Source organism: Asparagus officinalis, chromosome 7, assembly GCF_001876935.1.
Source record: "Asparagus officinalis chromosome 7, Aspof.V1, whole genome shotgun sequence".
Classification (NCBI taxonomy): Eukaryota; Viridiplantae; Streptophyta; class Magnoliopsida; order Asparagales; family Asparagaceae; genus Asparagus; species Asparagus officinalis.
Window position 1 is genome coordinate 19,602,799 of NC_033800.1, and position 14,281 is coordinate 19,617,079.

The following is a 14,281-nucleotide window of genomic DNA, read 5'->3' on the forward strand; positions in this document are numbered from 1 at the left end:
CTTCGTTCGGTTTTAGGTTCTTGCATGCGTGTATGTGTGCATGCTTTTCATTATCAAAATCTTGGGGCTAAAACGCTCCCAATTCTTTGGCAAACAACTTTGTCGAAAATGTCAAAATATTGGACGAGGCTTCGCATTTTGTAGTTGAAAATGCTGGTGGCGTGATTATTGTGTAATTTGAAAGTATGGGGCCGATGCAAATGGTGAAGGGCTAGTGGAGCCACGTGGCAAGCATTTGGGACCGACTTCGGCGCACCAAATTGGGAACTGTGGAGTAAGGCAGAGGCCCATAACAAAAGCGTTGCCCATTAACATTTTCTTTTCCATGTCACGGCAGCAACGCTCCCTTTTCTCCTCCTATATAAATTCTTCATCTTTGGGTTTTTTTTTTCCTTCAAAGGATTGCAAAAGGAACGTGACCGCTATTGCTGCTGGTAGGCTACATTGGAGTTGAGTTCTCTCCCTCCCTCCTTTATACATTATATACATGCGCGCCTCTGTCTGTATGCGTTTCATTTTATTCACAATACATCTATGTGTGTCACGCCATGTGTTGGGGAGTGTTGTAGTTGAGTTGTGAAAGAAACCGATTGGTTGGGGCGCCTCCTTTTGCTGTTCATGAGTCGAGAACATGAGGAGGCTGTCCATTTTCCATGTACACATTGCCTCTCATATATTAGTATTTCATTCAATATATTTATCTATGCATGCATTAGGATTCTTAATATGATTTTGCTATTTTTTTTTCCTTCTCCGAATGGTAAGAGGCATATTATTTTCTCCCAAATTTGAAGGTGCTGTATCTTAAGCTTATTTAGGCTCTTAGCCTATCACAGGGAAGGATTCACTCCAAAGTACAAGTTCCTACGCATCAGTTTGCCACGATCTTTTAGTAACACGGTCACATTTAGCCATTCATGGAAGGAGAATTTCGACTCTTTTTAAAAAATAATTACCAAAAACGGTATTTTTTTCTAAATAATTAGCAAAATCGGCTTATTTTTGGTCAACTCGCTAGGGTTGGACAAAAAGAGGTCGATTTTACAAAATTTAGCGTTGAAAACACATGGGACTTCTAGTTCCATGTGTTTAGCGTTCGCTAGTCACTTCCTAAGCACAAGCTAGAAAACACAAGGGACTAATAGTCCCATGAGTTTTCTTTGCAGTATCAGATGATACATGACACTGCTAGTCCTGTGTGTTTTCTTAATAGTCTCAGAAAACACACGGGACTAGTAGTTCTATGTGTTTTACAGAAAGCCCAAAACACGCATGAAACATGCACGCTTCTATTCCAACTTATATCCTGCGTATATACAATATTTCATATGCAAAAAAAATTAAATTCACCCCATATACATATCTAAACAGTATAAGCCCTATATAACTTATAAATTTTAAGAAATAAACATGATTTAATACACATATAATCAATCCAAAACATCCCAACACAATAGATAACATTTTGCGGCAACACATTTTATATCCATACGCCAAAATATTGTCACAAATCCAAATATATCAAGTTTATTATTCACAGATGGAGTCCATGCAGAAAATCTATTAAAGTATCACATACAACATAGAAGTCCGCATTTCCCCCTATATCTCCCTTTCACACCCACTCAGATCGTCGTCGTCCTCCGTCAACTTGAGCTTGTACGAGCTCGCTCTCCGATTGCGTGTGTGACTGTGACGGACCAGCTTCATTGTTGTGCATACAAGATCCATCTCGTCATCGTTTATTTGGTCGGTGTGCATATAAAAGATCCTCCTGCGCCATCTCCTCACGACCATCATAAAGATCCACATGAGTTCGATGAAAATCTCTATGAACCCTCTGCACTATCCGCTAATACAGAGATGCATGTACACCTAGATCTGTGACAGAAAGCGCTAGGCTCACATTTGCAATGCCCTCAATATCATCCATAACATTTATCTGCAAATACGTAAAAATGTGTGTGTGTGTGTGTGTGTAGTAATACCAAATAAATGGATTTAATAGTAAATTACTTACAAATTCTCTATCATCTATACCCCTTGGCACATATCTCCGTTGTAGGGTATGTTGTTTGTGTTCATCAACTAGAGTCGTGGTTTGATTTATTATCCATCTTCAAGAAATACCCAAATACCAACTGATATAATTTGATTCTTGCAGAGGAGAGTCAATATGTTCCACAAGACTCAAATGTCGAGCATTCCATCTCTGTATGTATTGATGATGCGCATTTTTCCAATTTATCTGATGCCCACCTCTGTTGGCCTTTCTCCCTGTTCTTTCAACTTCTTACGAAATTTGTTGTGCCAAACTAAGCTGTCTAAGCACACGATCTGACACATGCATCTCCACAATCTCAAAGTATATGAGAGTAATTCTTGCTCTCCATATAGCTTGCCCCTCTGTGCAAATTAGTGGTAGATGAGGTACGATGCTCACGATATGGCTGCCACTCGAACTAGAAAATATTCCACATATTAGTAACTCTTTGAAAGTGGTCGGTAGATTAAATTTTCTTAAATTAAATTTCAATATAAGATAAAATTTCATGCGATCAAGCTCATTTCTATAAAATTCAAGCTATCTTGTCAGGGTCACATCATATCCTCTTTGGACGTTCCATCTGCGTGAATGATTAAACTTTAGCATCTAATACTGTAACTAAAATTCTAAATCAAGTTTGTATTAGTTAGATTCGAAAGTGTGTACCTGCAGCCCAGTGGAATCTGTCTATCTAAAACTCGTTTCTCGCATAATCTTAGTTTCAAAACTAGTCTCTCCCATGCCTAAATTTATAATACAGTCAGACACCTATTGAACTCTTTATTTTGTCTAAAAGCCACTTTGGACATTTCCCTATACATGTATGCTGAAACAGGACTAGGCCATGATAATGTCCCCCAAGTGTCTAAGTTCTCAAGAAGTGGTAACCACCTATCATATTAAAAAACGCATTTAGTTCTATTCAAGTAAACAATTCGATTATATAAATATTCAAATAACAAATTATATTACCTCAAATGCATTTTATCTTTACTAGAATTAGGAAAAAGAAGCGTCACGAACATGTGCAAAATATATGCACGTGTTTGTTGCTGGATCATGACTTGAGATGCATCTTCTAGCAACGAGTGTGAGAAAGTATCTTTTAGCCACTTCAATCTAACATTCTCCTGGGCAATGAGGGTGGAGTTACTCCCAACAATTTTCACAAACTCGGCACCATGCATATCTATCTGTCCCTGTAACACAAGGATTATTGATATGTCTTAGAGAGTAATACTCGACTCGCTCATACATAGATGAAAAATGTTAATCTTTGACCTTCATCTATCAATCAATGCACTAAGTAGTGACCAATTTAATTTCATCCAGCGTAGTCTCGAGCATGTGAGAACTGGCTTGGCCTACCGCAGTAATCATACGCTCATCCTCAAGTGTCCAACGTGTATATCTGAGACTATGATCAACCATAACTAGCTCTGGTCCTCTCTACAAAACAATCACAAATAATAATAGAGTATAAAATAAAAAAAGAAATTACAACGCTTTCATGCATGTATGCCTTAAGTTTTGTTACCTCTAAAAATGATATAGTCTCTGAACAATGTTGTGACTGATTATAGAGGACGTCATCACTAAGCGGCTCGAGAAGCATAGTGTATGCATGCACATACAATTGGTAACATATTAGTTCTTTCTGAATCAATAAGAATATAATAAAAAGCATGAAACAAACATAGGAAATTTATTACCAATTAATCGCTATCTAATGGGTGTCATCATGGATTCCTCCAATTGCATACTGCATGCTATTAAATCGTTCCTCTTGTTCAAATTATTCATAATCATCATCTACATCCTTGTCCTCTTCTACAATGGAACCAACCGATAAATTATCCGTAACATGACCCCGAAGCATTGTGGAACATGTCACTTGATGTTGCACAATGGGAAGACCTACTTAAATGTTGTAGTTGAGTCCATGCAATTTCACTCAAGTCATTTTTAAGTGCAAGGCACTTGGGGATGAAATAAATTTGCTCGAGTTATTTTCTAAGTCAACCACGCAGCAGAACTCTTCCGAAGCATTTGAAACTTGGGCAACACTGAATATTGAAAAAATTCAATAAACAACTCAATTGAGATTTGCTTTTCATAGGGTTGTATCATGTCAATCATTTCTTGATCATTGGTGATCTCTACAATAATTATTCTTTTTTTATTTATCAGATAATTATAGAACACCTTAGTTGCATACTCTCCATGGTTAATTCTAATCATTTTTTATCATTCCATCGAAGTTGCATGTTTTAGATAACATGAACATTTTCTAGTTTCTCCCTATATATAGGCATATTATTCATTCCAACACTCAGCCTCTCATTGAAGAAGCAAATAAAAAGTATTATGTTCACCATTCATCATATGCAAATTATCTATTACACTTCATAAATTAAATTATATATATTGTTTCTAGTTAAACCGTAGTTGAAAGATCCTCTATATCAAATTTAATCTATTGAATTTCTAGTTAAATCCTAGTTTTAACCAAACCATATTATTTATCAAAATTGAAATAAAACTATTCAAAATATAGGGCCATTTTCATACTACAATTGTAACTTAAAAGGTATACAAAATTAGAAAATCTTACCTTGATGAAGAGTTGAAGTTCGTCAGCATCGGAGCTCGTTAGCGTCGGAGAGGTTAGACGGCATTGGAGTTCAACAATGGCAGAGTGAATTAAGAGAGAAATTTTGGGGATGAGCCTCAGTTTTGGTTTGGAGAGAAGGGGGAGAAAGAGAAGGAGGTGATGTGGATGAGGATGAATGGGGTGAGGGAGAGAGAGCGGGATAGAGTTGATGTAGAGATCGGGAGAGACTTGAGGGAGAGGTTTGGGTTGATTTGTGAGGGAGGGCAGAGAGAGGGGTTGCTAGATTTGAGAGGTGGGGGAGAGAGTGCGGATGTGCCCTGATTTTTGGGCATGGCTGGGTTATATATCCCTGACAAATAGACGTCGCTACTAGTCTTGTGTATTTGCTGGGGCGCTGCTCATTTATTGGGAGCTAAGCGAATGCGGTTTTTATGTTCATACATGGTGTTGAAAACACACAGGACTACTAGTCTCGTGAAACACATGGGACTAATAGTCTCGTGTATTTTTAACACAAAATTTAGCAAAATCGAACTCTTTTTTGTCAGCCTTGATGAGTTGGTAAAAAAACAGATTGATTTTGCTAATTATTGAGCAAAAATGTCATTTTTGTTAATTATTTTTTTAAAAGGGTCTTTTTTTTAATTCTCCTTTGGTATTGGAGAATCCAATTCATCCAAGAAAATTTTCTTAATCCAAAGTGTAGGGTTATACTTGTCTTCAATCAATAGGTCAATATTGTGGATCCCTCCATCATTGGTAGCTATATAGGTGCAAGTATGGATGAGAAACTCTATTGAAATAGAAAGGGTTATTTTGTAGTCATTTTTGCAAGCTGGAAACAAAATTGTAATTGTTGTTGTTGTTTTGAAAAAAAGAAAAAAGAAAAAAGCCTCATACTTAACATCATGAGGGAAGAAGATTAATACTATAAGAAGAAAGGAGTGATCTGAAATGACTTTTGCGTAAAAAAAAGAGAGGAAAAAATTAACCTCTCAAACTATAGGGCAAAAGTTGTAAATGAAAACCCTAATTCATTATGAGATCTCTTGGGCTTTATATAGCCCCCTTACACAACTTACAAATAAGTCCTAACTAATACTAATATGTCAACACTCCTCCTCAAGATGGGCGAAAGATATCTACTAAGCCCATCTTGTCACATCCTCTAATCATATCTACTGAACTAAGTCCTTTAGTCAGACAATCTGCTGCCTGGTCCTTAGTCGAAACATGACTTAGCTCCAGTAGTCCACTATCCAACTTCTCTTTGATGAAGAACCTATCGATCTCGATGTGTTTGGTTCTATCATGCTGCACTGGGTTGTTGGCGATACTGATGGCTGACTTGTTATCACACCACAACTTCATCTTAGCTCCTTGATCCAGCTTCAGCTCCACCAGCATACTCTTCAACCATAGCAACTCAGCAACTCCTAAGGCCATAGCTCTATACTCTGCCTCAGCTGTCGATCTCGCCACCACCGACTGCTTCTTGCTCTTCCACGAGACTAAGTTGCCTCCTATAAAGATACAGTATCCTGAGGTGGACCTCCTGTCATCAGCACAACTAGCCCAATCAGAGTCACAATAGCCCTCAATGCTCATGTGTTCATTTTTCCTGAAGATTAGCCCTTTTTCGGGGACATTCTTTAAATACCTTAGAATCTGGTACACTGCGTCCATATGACCCTTCCTTGGATCATGCATGTAGCGACTCACCACGCTCACTACAAAAGAGATATCGGGACGTGTGTGTGACACAGATAGATCAACCTGCCCACCAGCCTTTGGTATCTATCGCGATCAACTGGTTCTCCAGCTTCAGCACCCAGCTTAAACTTCTGGTCGATCGGTGTAGTTGCAGGTTTGCATCCTAACATTATTGTTTCTTTGAGAAGATCCAGTGCATACTTTCTCTGGGATAGGACGATCCCCTCCGCTCCTCGAGCTATCTCTATTCCAAGAAAGTATCTAAGCAAGCCAAGATCTTTCACCTCGAACTCCTTACCCAGTCTCACTTTGAGTTGGGCAATCTCCTTCTCATCATCTCCTGTAATAATCATATCATCCACATATACTGCAAGCAAGGTGATGTGACCCCCACTTCTTCGAGAGAACACGGTATGGTCGGCGCTGATTTGCTGGTACCCCATACCAATCATAGCCCTCCTGAATCTATCAAACCAAGCACGAGGAGACTGTTTTAGCCCATAGAGAGACTTCTTTAATCTGCAGACCTTTCCCACTGTCTGATCTGTACCGAATCCTGGTGGTATCTCCATGTATACTTCCTCCACTAGATCTCTATGAAGGAATGCGTTCTTCACATTTAGTTGGTGTAGCTTCCATCCACCATTTACTGCCAGAGAGATTAAGGTCCGAACAGTGCTCATTTTTGTCACCGGTGCAAAAGTCTCATCGTAGTCGATGCCATATGTCTGACTATATACTTTTTCCACCAAACGTGCTTTGTAGCGTTCAACCTGTCCATCTGGATTCTGCTTCACAGTGAAGACCCACTTGCATCTAATTGCTCTCTTCCCTTTTGGTAGCTTTACTAACTCCCAAGTGCGGTTCTTCTCAAGGGCCCTTAGCTCTTCGTGCATAGCAGCTTTCCATTTCTGGTCCTTCTTTGCAACCTGCCAATTGTTAGGTATAGTAACAGAGTCCAGAGATGCAATGAATGCTCCATGTGCAGGGTGGATGTTAGAATATGATACAAACTGAGCAAGATCCCAACCATATCTATCGGGAGGATTTCCCGCATTACTGCGAGTAGTCCTCCGTACAGTTATTGGTGTGGGATGAGTAGGAAGAGGAATGGAATCACCTTGAGAGGAATCTGGTGGTGGTGTAGGTGTCTCAGGAGTCGGGACAGGCGTTGGCAAGGGACTTGGCACCAGTGGCACTGTAGATACTGTTCCCGCAATTTGTTTCCCCTTCCTACTATAGGTAAGTAGTTCCCCCTGAGCCGTTGGTCTAACACCTTCCCGACAGATGGCCTGTTGTCCTTCACAAAGCACACACAGCCAAACACTTTAAGTGGAAGAATCCCACCATTATCTCTCTTTAATGTCTCACACGGAGACTTCCAATCCAGCACTCTCGAGGGCATTCTGTTGATCAGCGCTGCTGCGGTCAACACTGCTTGCCCCCACAATGTTTCTGGGATATTCATAGAGATCATCATGCTTCTAGCAAACTCTAAAAGATGTATGTTCTTCCTTTCCGCTACTCCATTCTGAGCTGGTGTATATGGACAGGTCGTCTGGTGATGTATTCCCTGAGTTGATAAATATTCTTCAAACGCTCTGTTGGTATACTCTGTTCCATTATCCGACCTCAATATCTTCACCACTGCTCCGTATTGAGTCTGAACATTCCTATGAAAGTTTTGGAAGCACCCAAACACTTCACTCTTATTCTTCATCAAGTATAACCAAGTCACACGAGAGAAACAATCAATAAATGTAACAAAATACTTGTATCCATTCATAGAACTTGTGGAACAAGGCCCCCAAACATCTGAATGTACCAAGTCAAATACACGAGAACTTCTATGCTCCTGCTTCCTCTACGACTGATACCAATGTGGAATCCAGCCCTTCACGATCCAGATACCACAGTCCACTACGCCATGTGCCAGTCCCAAGTCTCCGCCCTGTCCCCTTCTCCTGGAAGATTACCTTGGGAATATCAAAAGAGACGATGCATTTTAGTTGGAGGATGATAGAACTAATGGATAAAAGATTGACTGGAAATGAAGGAGCATGCAAAACATTGGACAAAGTTACAGAACCAGTACAATCGACTGTACCCTTACCAACCACCGACTGAAATATACCATCAGCTGTTTGAATACTATCAGGTAATGCTAAGTGAGTATATGATGAGAACTCACTAGCATTACCTGTCACATGCCGAGACGCGCCGGAATCGACTATCCATTCTGATGATCTGTTGGGAGACATAGAAGCAAGAACATGTATGTCATCAGTACCTTTGGTCGGATGAGCATAGGTAGCAGTATTGCCTCTGACGAAGAACAAAGTGGATGCCTCCTCAGTCCCGCTCCTCAAGTCTCCATCCCCTGCTACTTGCTGCTTCTTCCTTAGTATCGCCAGGAGAGCACGGTCCTCCTCAGTAAAGACCACCTCAGCTTCTTCTTCTTCTGCTACCGTCAGATTCGCCCGATTCCCTGCTCCTCTTCCACCTCGTCGACCCCCACGGCCACGACCACGACCTCCGAACTGTCCACGCCGTAGTTGTAGCACTGTCGAGTCTCTCCCCTAGATCCAGTGTTGCTAGAGGCTGTCAGTGCTGACTTCACCACAGGAAGTCCACCTGTCCCCGCCTGCAGCCGAATGCGAGTCTCCTCCTGGATCATAGCAGAGACAGCCTCCTCAAGCGTGGGAATCTTCGGCTGAGCTAGCAGCAATGCGATTCTCTGAGCGAACTCTGATGTCAATCCCTAGAGAAACACCATAGTCCTCTCCTGTAGAAAGGCCCCCCGCTCTTTACATCCCGGGTCCTTGCAGCTAGCCCGAGGGAAAAAATGATCATAATCCAGCCACAGGCGCTCCAACTCTGTAGCATATTCCTGTACAGTCCTCTCTCCCTGGACTGTGGCGTCGATCTCTCCTTTAATCTGGAATACCCTTAGGTTATTCTCCACTCTAGCATATGTCCTCCTCAACTTCTCCCAAACGTCCTTCACCTTCTCAATGCCATCCACCGTGGCGGCGATCGTCGGGACCAACCAGTTGAGAAGCCAGATATACACCAACATATGAGTGGACTTCCACTCATCTCGTCCTCCCGAGTCCTCATCCGGTTCTGTCTTCTCTCCGGTCAAGTAACCCTCCAGGTTCCTCCCTGCAAGGGTGTATCTCACCCGTCGTGACCAACTCAGGTAGGTACTCGGTCCATCAAGCTTCAGATCGATGGTCGGAAGCTCCAACTTCTTCGATGGTCTTGTCGCGCTTTCATCAGCCGACAACTTCATCAACTTCATCAAAGTTGAGACCTCCGCAGGGTTCAACTTCTTGATGATCTCCTCCATCGATCAAGCTTCAGACCCAACACCGTCAAACCCTTGTTGTGCGCAGTGAAAATTTCGGCAGCACTTGTGCTGCACAACAAGAGTACGATCTCCAACAAATTCTCGTTTCTCAGAGGAAACTAGAATCAAAAAATAGTGATATATCTCATCGCTGTGAGATATATACTCTTCCTGTCATCAGTTCGAGGACTGAGTCGAGGGAACCCATGCCAAACTCGAGTCGCACAATAGCGCCAGCAAGCGGCGGTCAAAAAAAGGGGGGGGGGCGGCTGTCGGGGTACTGCGTTCGTCTGGCGTCGCATCAGGGAAGGAGGGGGGGGGGGCGCGTCTTTGTCGCGAACAGGCGTCAAAGGCGGGAAGTGCGTTGTTGCTGCAGGTCGAAAGCAGGAGAGAGCGGGGCGTTCCAGGTGCGTCGAAGGGGGGGGGCCTGTTGTCGGGTTGCCTGCAGGCGGAACAGCGAGGGCGGGGCTGTTCTGCAGAGGCGGAGGGGGGGGTCTGATCGGACAGTGATCAAAGGGGAGACGGCAGCTGCATTGGGAAGAGAGGCGGGGGGGGCGGCGGCTAGGGTTAGGGTTTTTTTTTGTGGAGGCTCTGATACCAAGTTGTAAATGAAAACCCTAATTCATTATGAGATCTCTTGGGCTTTATATAGGCCCCTTACACAACTTACAAATAAGTCCTAACTAATACTAACATGTCAACAGCAAAGAACTCCAATAAAGGAAGAAAACAATATCAACCTTTTTCTTTAGGTGGCTGTGGACGAGAGATGGGATGATGACAATCTATAGTTAAGTTCACATATACTAATCTCATAAAAGAAACTAAAATTTTAATATTTTTGCACATCCTTAACCTAAGAAAGTACAAATAAAATCAATAACATGCAACCAACTGCTTCCACCAACGCTCTAGAGTGGATGAAGAATAAAGAGGCCACTAAAAAAGAAAAATCTTCCTTTTCTGTTAAAGTTTTTTCCAAACTCTGTTTTTGGCTGCCCAATTTCCTCATCTGGATTCATTCGGGTCCCTCTCAGAGTATATCTGGACCAAACACTTCCCGAGTCAAAAGAATAGTAAAAGATAATCTCATGTAAATCAAATGAAACACTACATCCCCACTTAAGGCCAACACATCCTCCCAATCAAATTCAAACTCCTCAACATTCTCAAAACGAACTTTAACTTTCTAAGATACCACAGCTTTAAATCAAATCGATTCAAATATGCACACGCTTTTCATCACCTGATCGTGCGATCAATGTGTGACACCTTGATTCAAAAAGCTGTTGTAGTTCATTTTCATGTATATTATGTATCGTTTATCAATTTAAACAAATTCTCGGCATCTTGCCCTGTTACTGAACCCACCTATACTTGGAACTTCTCTCAACAATATAAACATTACAACATGCAGGGCGCAAGCTAGACTATGATGCAGCTGATAAGGCCGATATGGGAATTCTTAATTCTAATCCTCGCCAACCTCCTCTCTCAAGCCCCTGCAATGAAAATGCCAGGGTTCTACCCGTACCCGATGCCATATTACACAAGCTACTGTCTCAGCTGGAGAGTTGGAGTTGAGGCCAACAATGTTCGGTATTTTCATACTGTTCCTCCTCAATGTGTCACGTATATTGAGAACTACATGCTTGGGGGTCAATATAATAGCGATGTTGGAGTTGTTATCCAGCAAATATTCGCGTATTTAGATGAAACTGTGCCCTCTGATGATGGAAAGGATGCTTGGATTTTTGATGTGGATGACACTTGCCTCTCAAATGTTATGTACTACGGGAACAAGCGCTTTGGGTAAGTATTCCTCATTCCTGTACTCGCGTAATTCTTGAGTTAAAGTTTTGAATGTTAAGTAGATTGTTTTTGGTCAAATTAAAGAAGTTATTTTGTTCTTCGGGAACTAGTTAGAGAGAACCCAGTGAGTCTTTCAGATAACTAGTTGTAGCATCAGTTGGGATTATATAATACTTATGCAAAGTTGCAAAAAGACAGAAAATTTTCTTTTAATCTTATGCATGAACATAATAAAATTTTAAGGAATTGATTTGTTTGTTTTCCCTTCTAATCTTCCTCTTATCTCCATATACACTACGTTTCTTTCCTTTCTTCCTTTCTCTTCATATATATTATCTATCTTATTTTCTCCAGTTAAATAAACTTTTTGGACGTTGAAGATGAAAACTGAACATTTCCATAAGCTGAGGAGCACTTTAATTAATAGTTGTATATTTGCATTATATTATAATAATAAAGAGTCGACATATAATTTTTTTTTTCCAGAGGTGTTCCATATGATCCTATGTCCTTTAAGAGCTGGGCAGAGAGAGGAATGTGCCCAGCAATTCCTGCAGTTCTTGGATTATACAGAAGGTTGCTACAAAGTGGCTACAAGGTTTTTCTTATTACTGGAAGAGATGAAGTAACATTAAGACTATCAACAACTCAGAATTTGTTCATGCAAGGATTTCTAGGCTATGAGAAGCTGATCATGAGGTGCCTCATTAAAAACATTTTCTTATCCCTCTTTTGTCTTAAACTATCAAAAACCACAAAATTTCATCCTTTTTGCAGAAACTAGATTAGACCTTTTAATATAGCCGAGATTTTCCCCCCTCATCATGTATATAGAAACATTTCAAACAGTCATGGTAATTTTGCTATGCTTCTTATCACCAAAAAAAAAAGAAGCAAATTCTCATACCTTATGCAGAAAACTAAAATAGACCATTTAATTGAGATTGTTTTTCTTATTATTTGTAGAAAAACATTCGAAATAGCCATGCCAATTTTCGACGATAAAACAAGTTTATGATAGTTCTCTGCAGGAGATATGAAAATTCATAACACTCCACTCCTCAGTTATATTTTATCTTAATTACAAAGCACAGCTATATGATAAACCTTGAGTTACCAAAGGATTAACCATAATTATTCTTTTGATGCCAATACTTTTTTCAATTGGTTTCTTAGTTTTCATTCCATTTCTTTTGTTGAAATACTGTAGAAATCCATTATACAGAGGAATGGGAGCAGCAATGTTCAAATCTTCAATGAGAAAGCAATTGGTTGACGAGGGTTATAGAATCAGAGGAAACATTGGAGATCAATGGAGCGATTTGATGGGAGATTGTTCTGGTGATCGTACATTTAAATTGCCTAATCCAATGTATTTTGTCCCTTGAAGCAAATTGTATGCATGTTCTCTATGTTCGGAGTGTGGCCAAAGTAAGCCATACTTGAATATTTACAAGTTTTTCTTGCTTTTCTTAGCTTCATCATAAATCAAATTAAGGTTTTCAAAATAAAAGCAACTTATGAAATGAAAAGGAAATAGTTTTCTATCGATGAATTGTCGTTAGGGGTGCGAAAAAATATCTGTGCTTGTGGATATATTTGATAGGACGAATATGAATATACTATGAAATATCTGGATCTATATCTGAACTATTTGAATATATATTGATCATACGGTTGCAATGTTTTGATATTAGATTAACGTATTTGAGGTAAATTTTGATGATCGAAAGATATATTCTTATCATACGGTTGCCAAAATATTATCTTTACAGGTATGATCTTATATGTGTTTTTCATATCTGTTTGTATCCGTATATGCTCTCTCTTATTTGATCCATATTTGTATCTGATTTTATTTGATACAGGTATCATACGGGTTTCATTATCTAAATATCTGTGATTGGTAAGTAGATACAAATATACTAAGTATCTGTGCTTTCCTTATCTATATAAACATATTTGTGATTGCTAAGCAGCTACAAGTATGCTAAGTATCGTATCTGATCCTTATTAGATCCATTTGTGTTGTGAGCAGCGGAATCGAAGGCACACAATTACAAACAAGATTGGAACACTAATCAACAACCAAAAATAATTACCACAAATGCAAGACACCAGATTTTTACGTGGTTCGGCAAATCTGCCTACGTCCACGGGAGCGGCACAATAATTTCTTATTAATAACAAGAAATTACAAATAAGAGAGATGATCTCAAACTTGAGATCTCTCAAACAAATAGCAATTGATTTTAATCTAAAATCAATGCTCAAACACTATCTCTTTCTCTATTAACTCAAATCCCCAATTAATATCACCAACTCCTCTTCCCTTAATAATGAGAACATGAACAATATGGGGCTCAAAACAAAAAAATAGAGAGAGAACGTGAGGAGCCACCACCAGAGAAAATCGCCGCTCCCAAATCGCGCTCAGTCCGCTCAAAGAGCTCACGAGAACAGGGTTTCCCTTTTATAGGGAAACCCTAGGATAATTTCAGGCGAGCCCCCTCTTCCAGCTGTCTACAGCTAGCTCCCACACAAACAGGCGAGCTCTGACTCCAATCAACAATCGGCCCGCACACCCGCACACGAAGCCATCAGGTGAGTCTCGACCTCCCTCACTCGTCCTCGCCTTCAGGCAAGTCCTTTGCCTGCACAAACCTCGCCCGAGCGCCCTCACCTGCACGACCTCGCCATCAGGCGAGTCGGGTCATCCACCTCACCTTCAGACGAGCTTCCA

At 40.5% G+C, this 14,281-nt stretch overlaps 1 protein-coding gene across 2 annotated transcripts; it reads left to right on the forward strand.

Annotated features, from left to right (window-relative positions):
• Window positions 409-13,126, forward strand: LOC109851018 (acid phosphatase 1). Of its 2 annotated transcripts, XM_020421122.1 has the most exons (4): window positions 409-450; window positions 11,144-11,538; window positions 12,025-12,237; window positions 12,749-13,126. In XM_020421122.1, exons 2-4 carry the CDS (start codon window positions 11,159-11,161, stop codon window positions 12,924-12,926), a joined length of 771 nt encoding a protein of 256 aa, XP_020276711.1. In that variant the 5' UTR covers window positions 409-450; window positions 11,144-11,158; the 3' UTR covers window positions 12,927-13,126. The 2 variants fall into 2 exon arrangements, with proteins under 2 accessions (XP_020276711.1, XP_020276712.1); XM_020421123.1 differs by lacking the exon at window positions 409-450 and having other exon boundaries at window positions 11,089-11,538.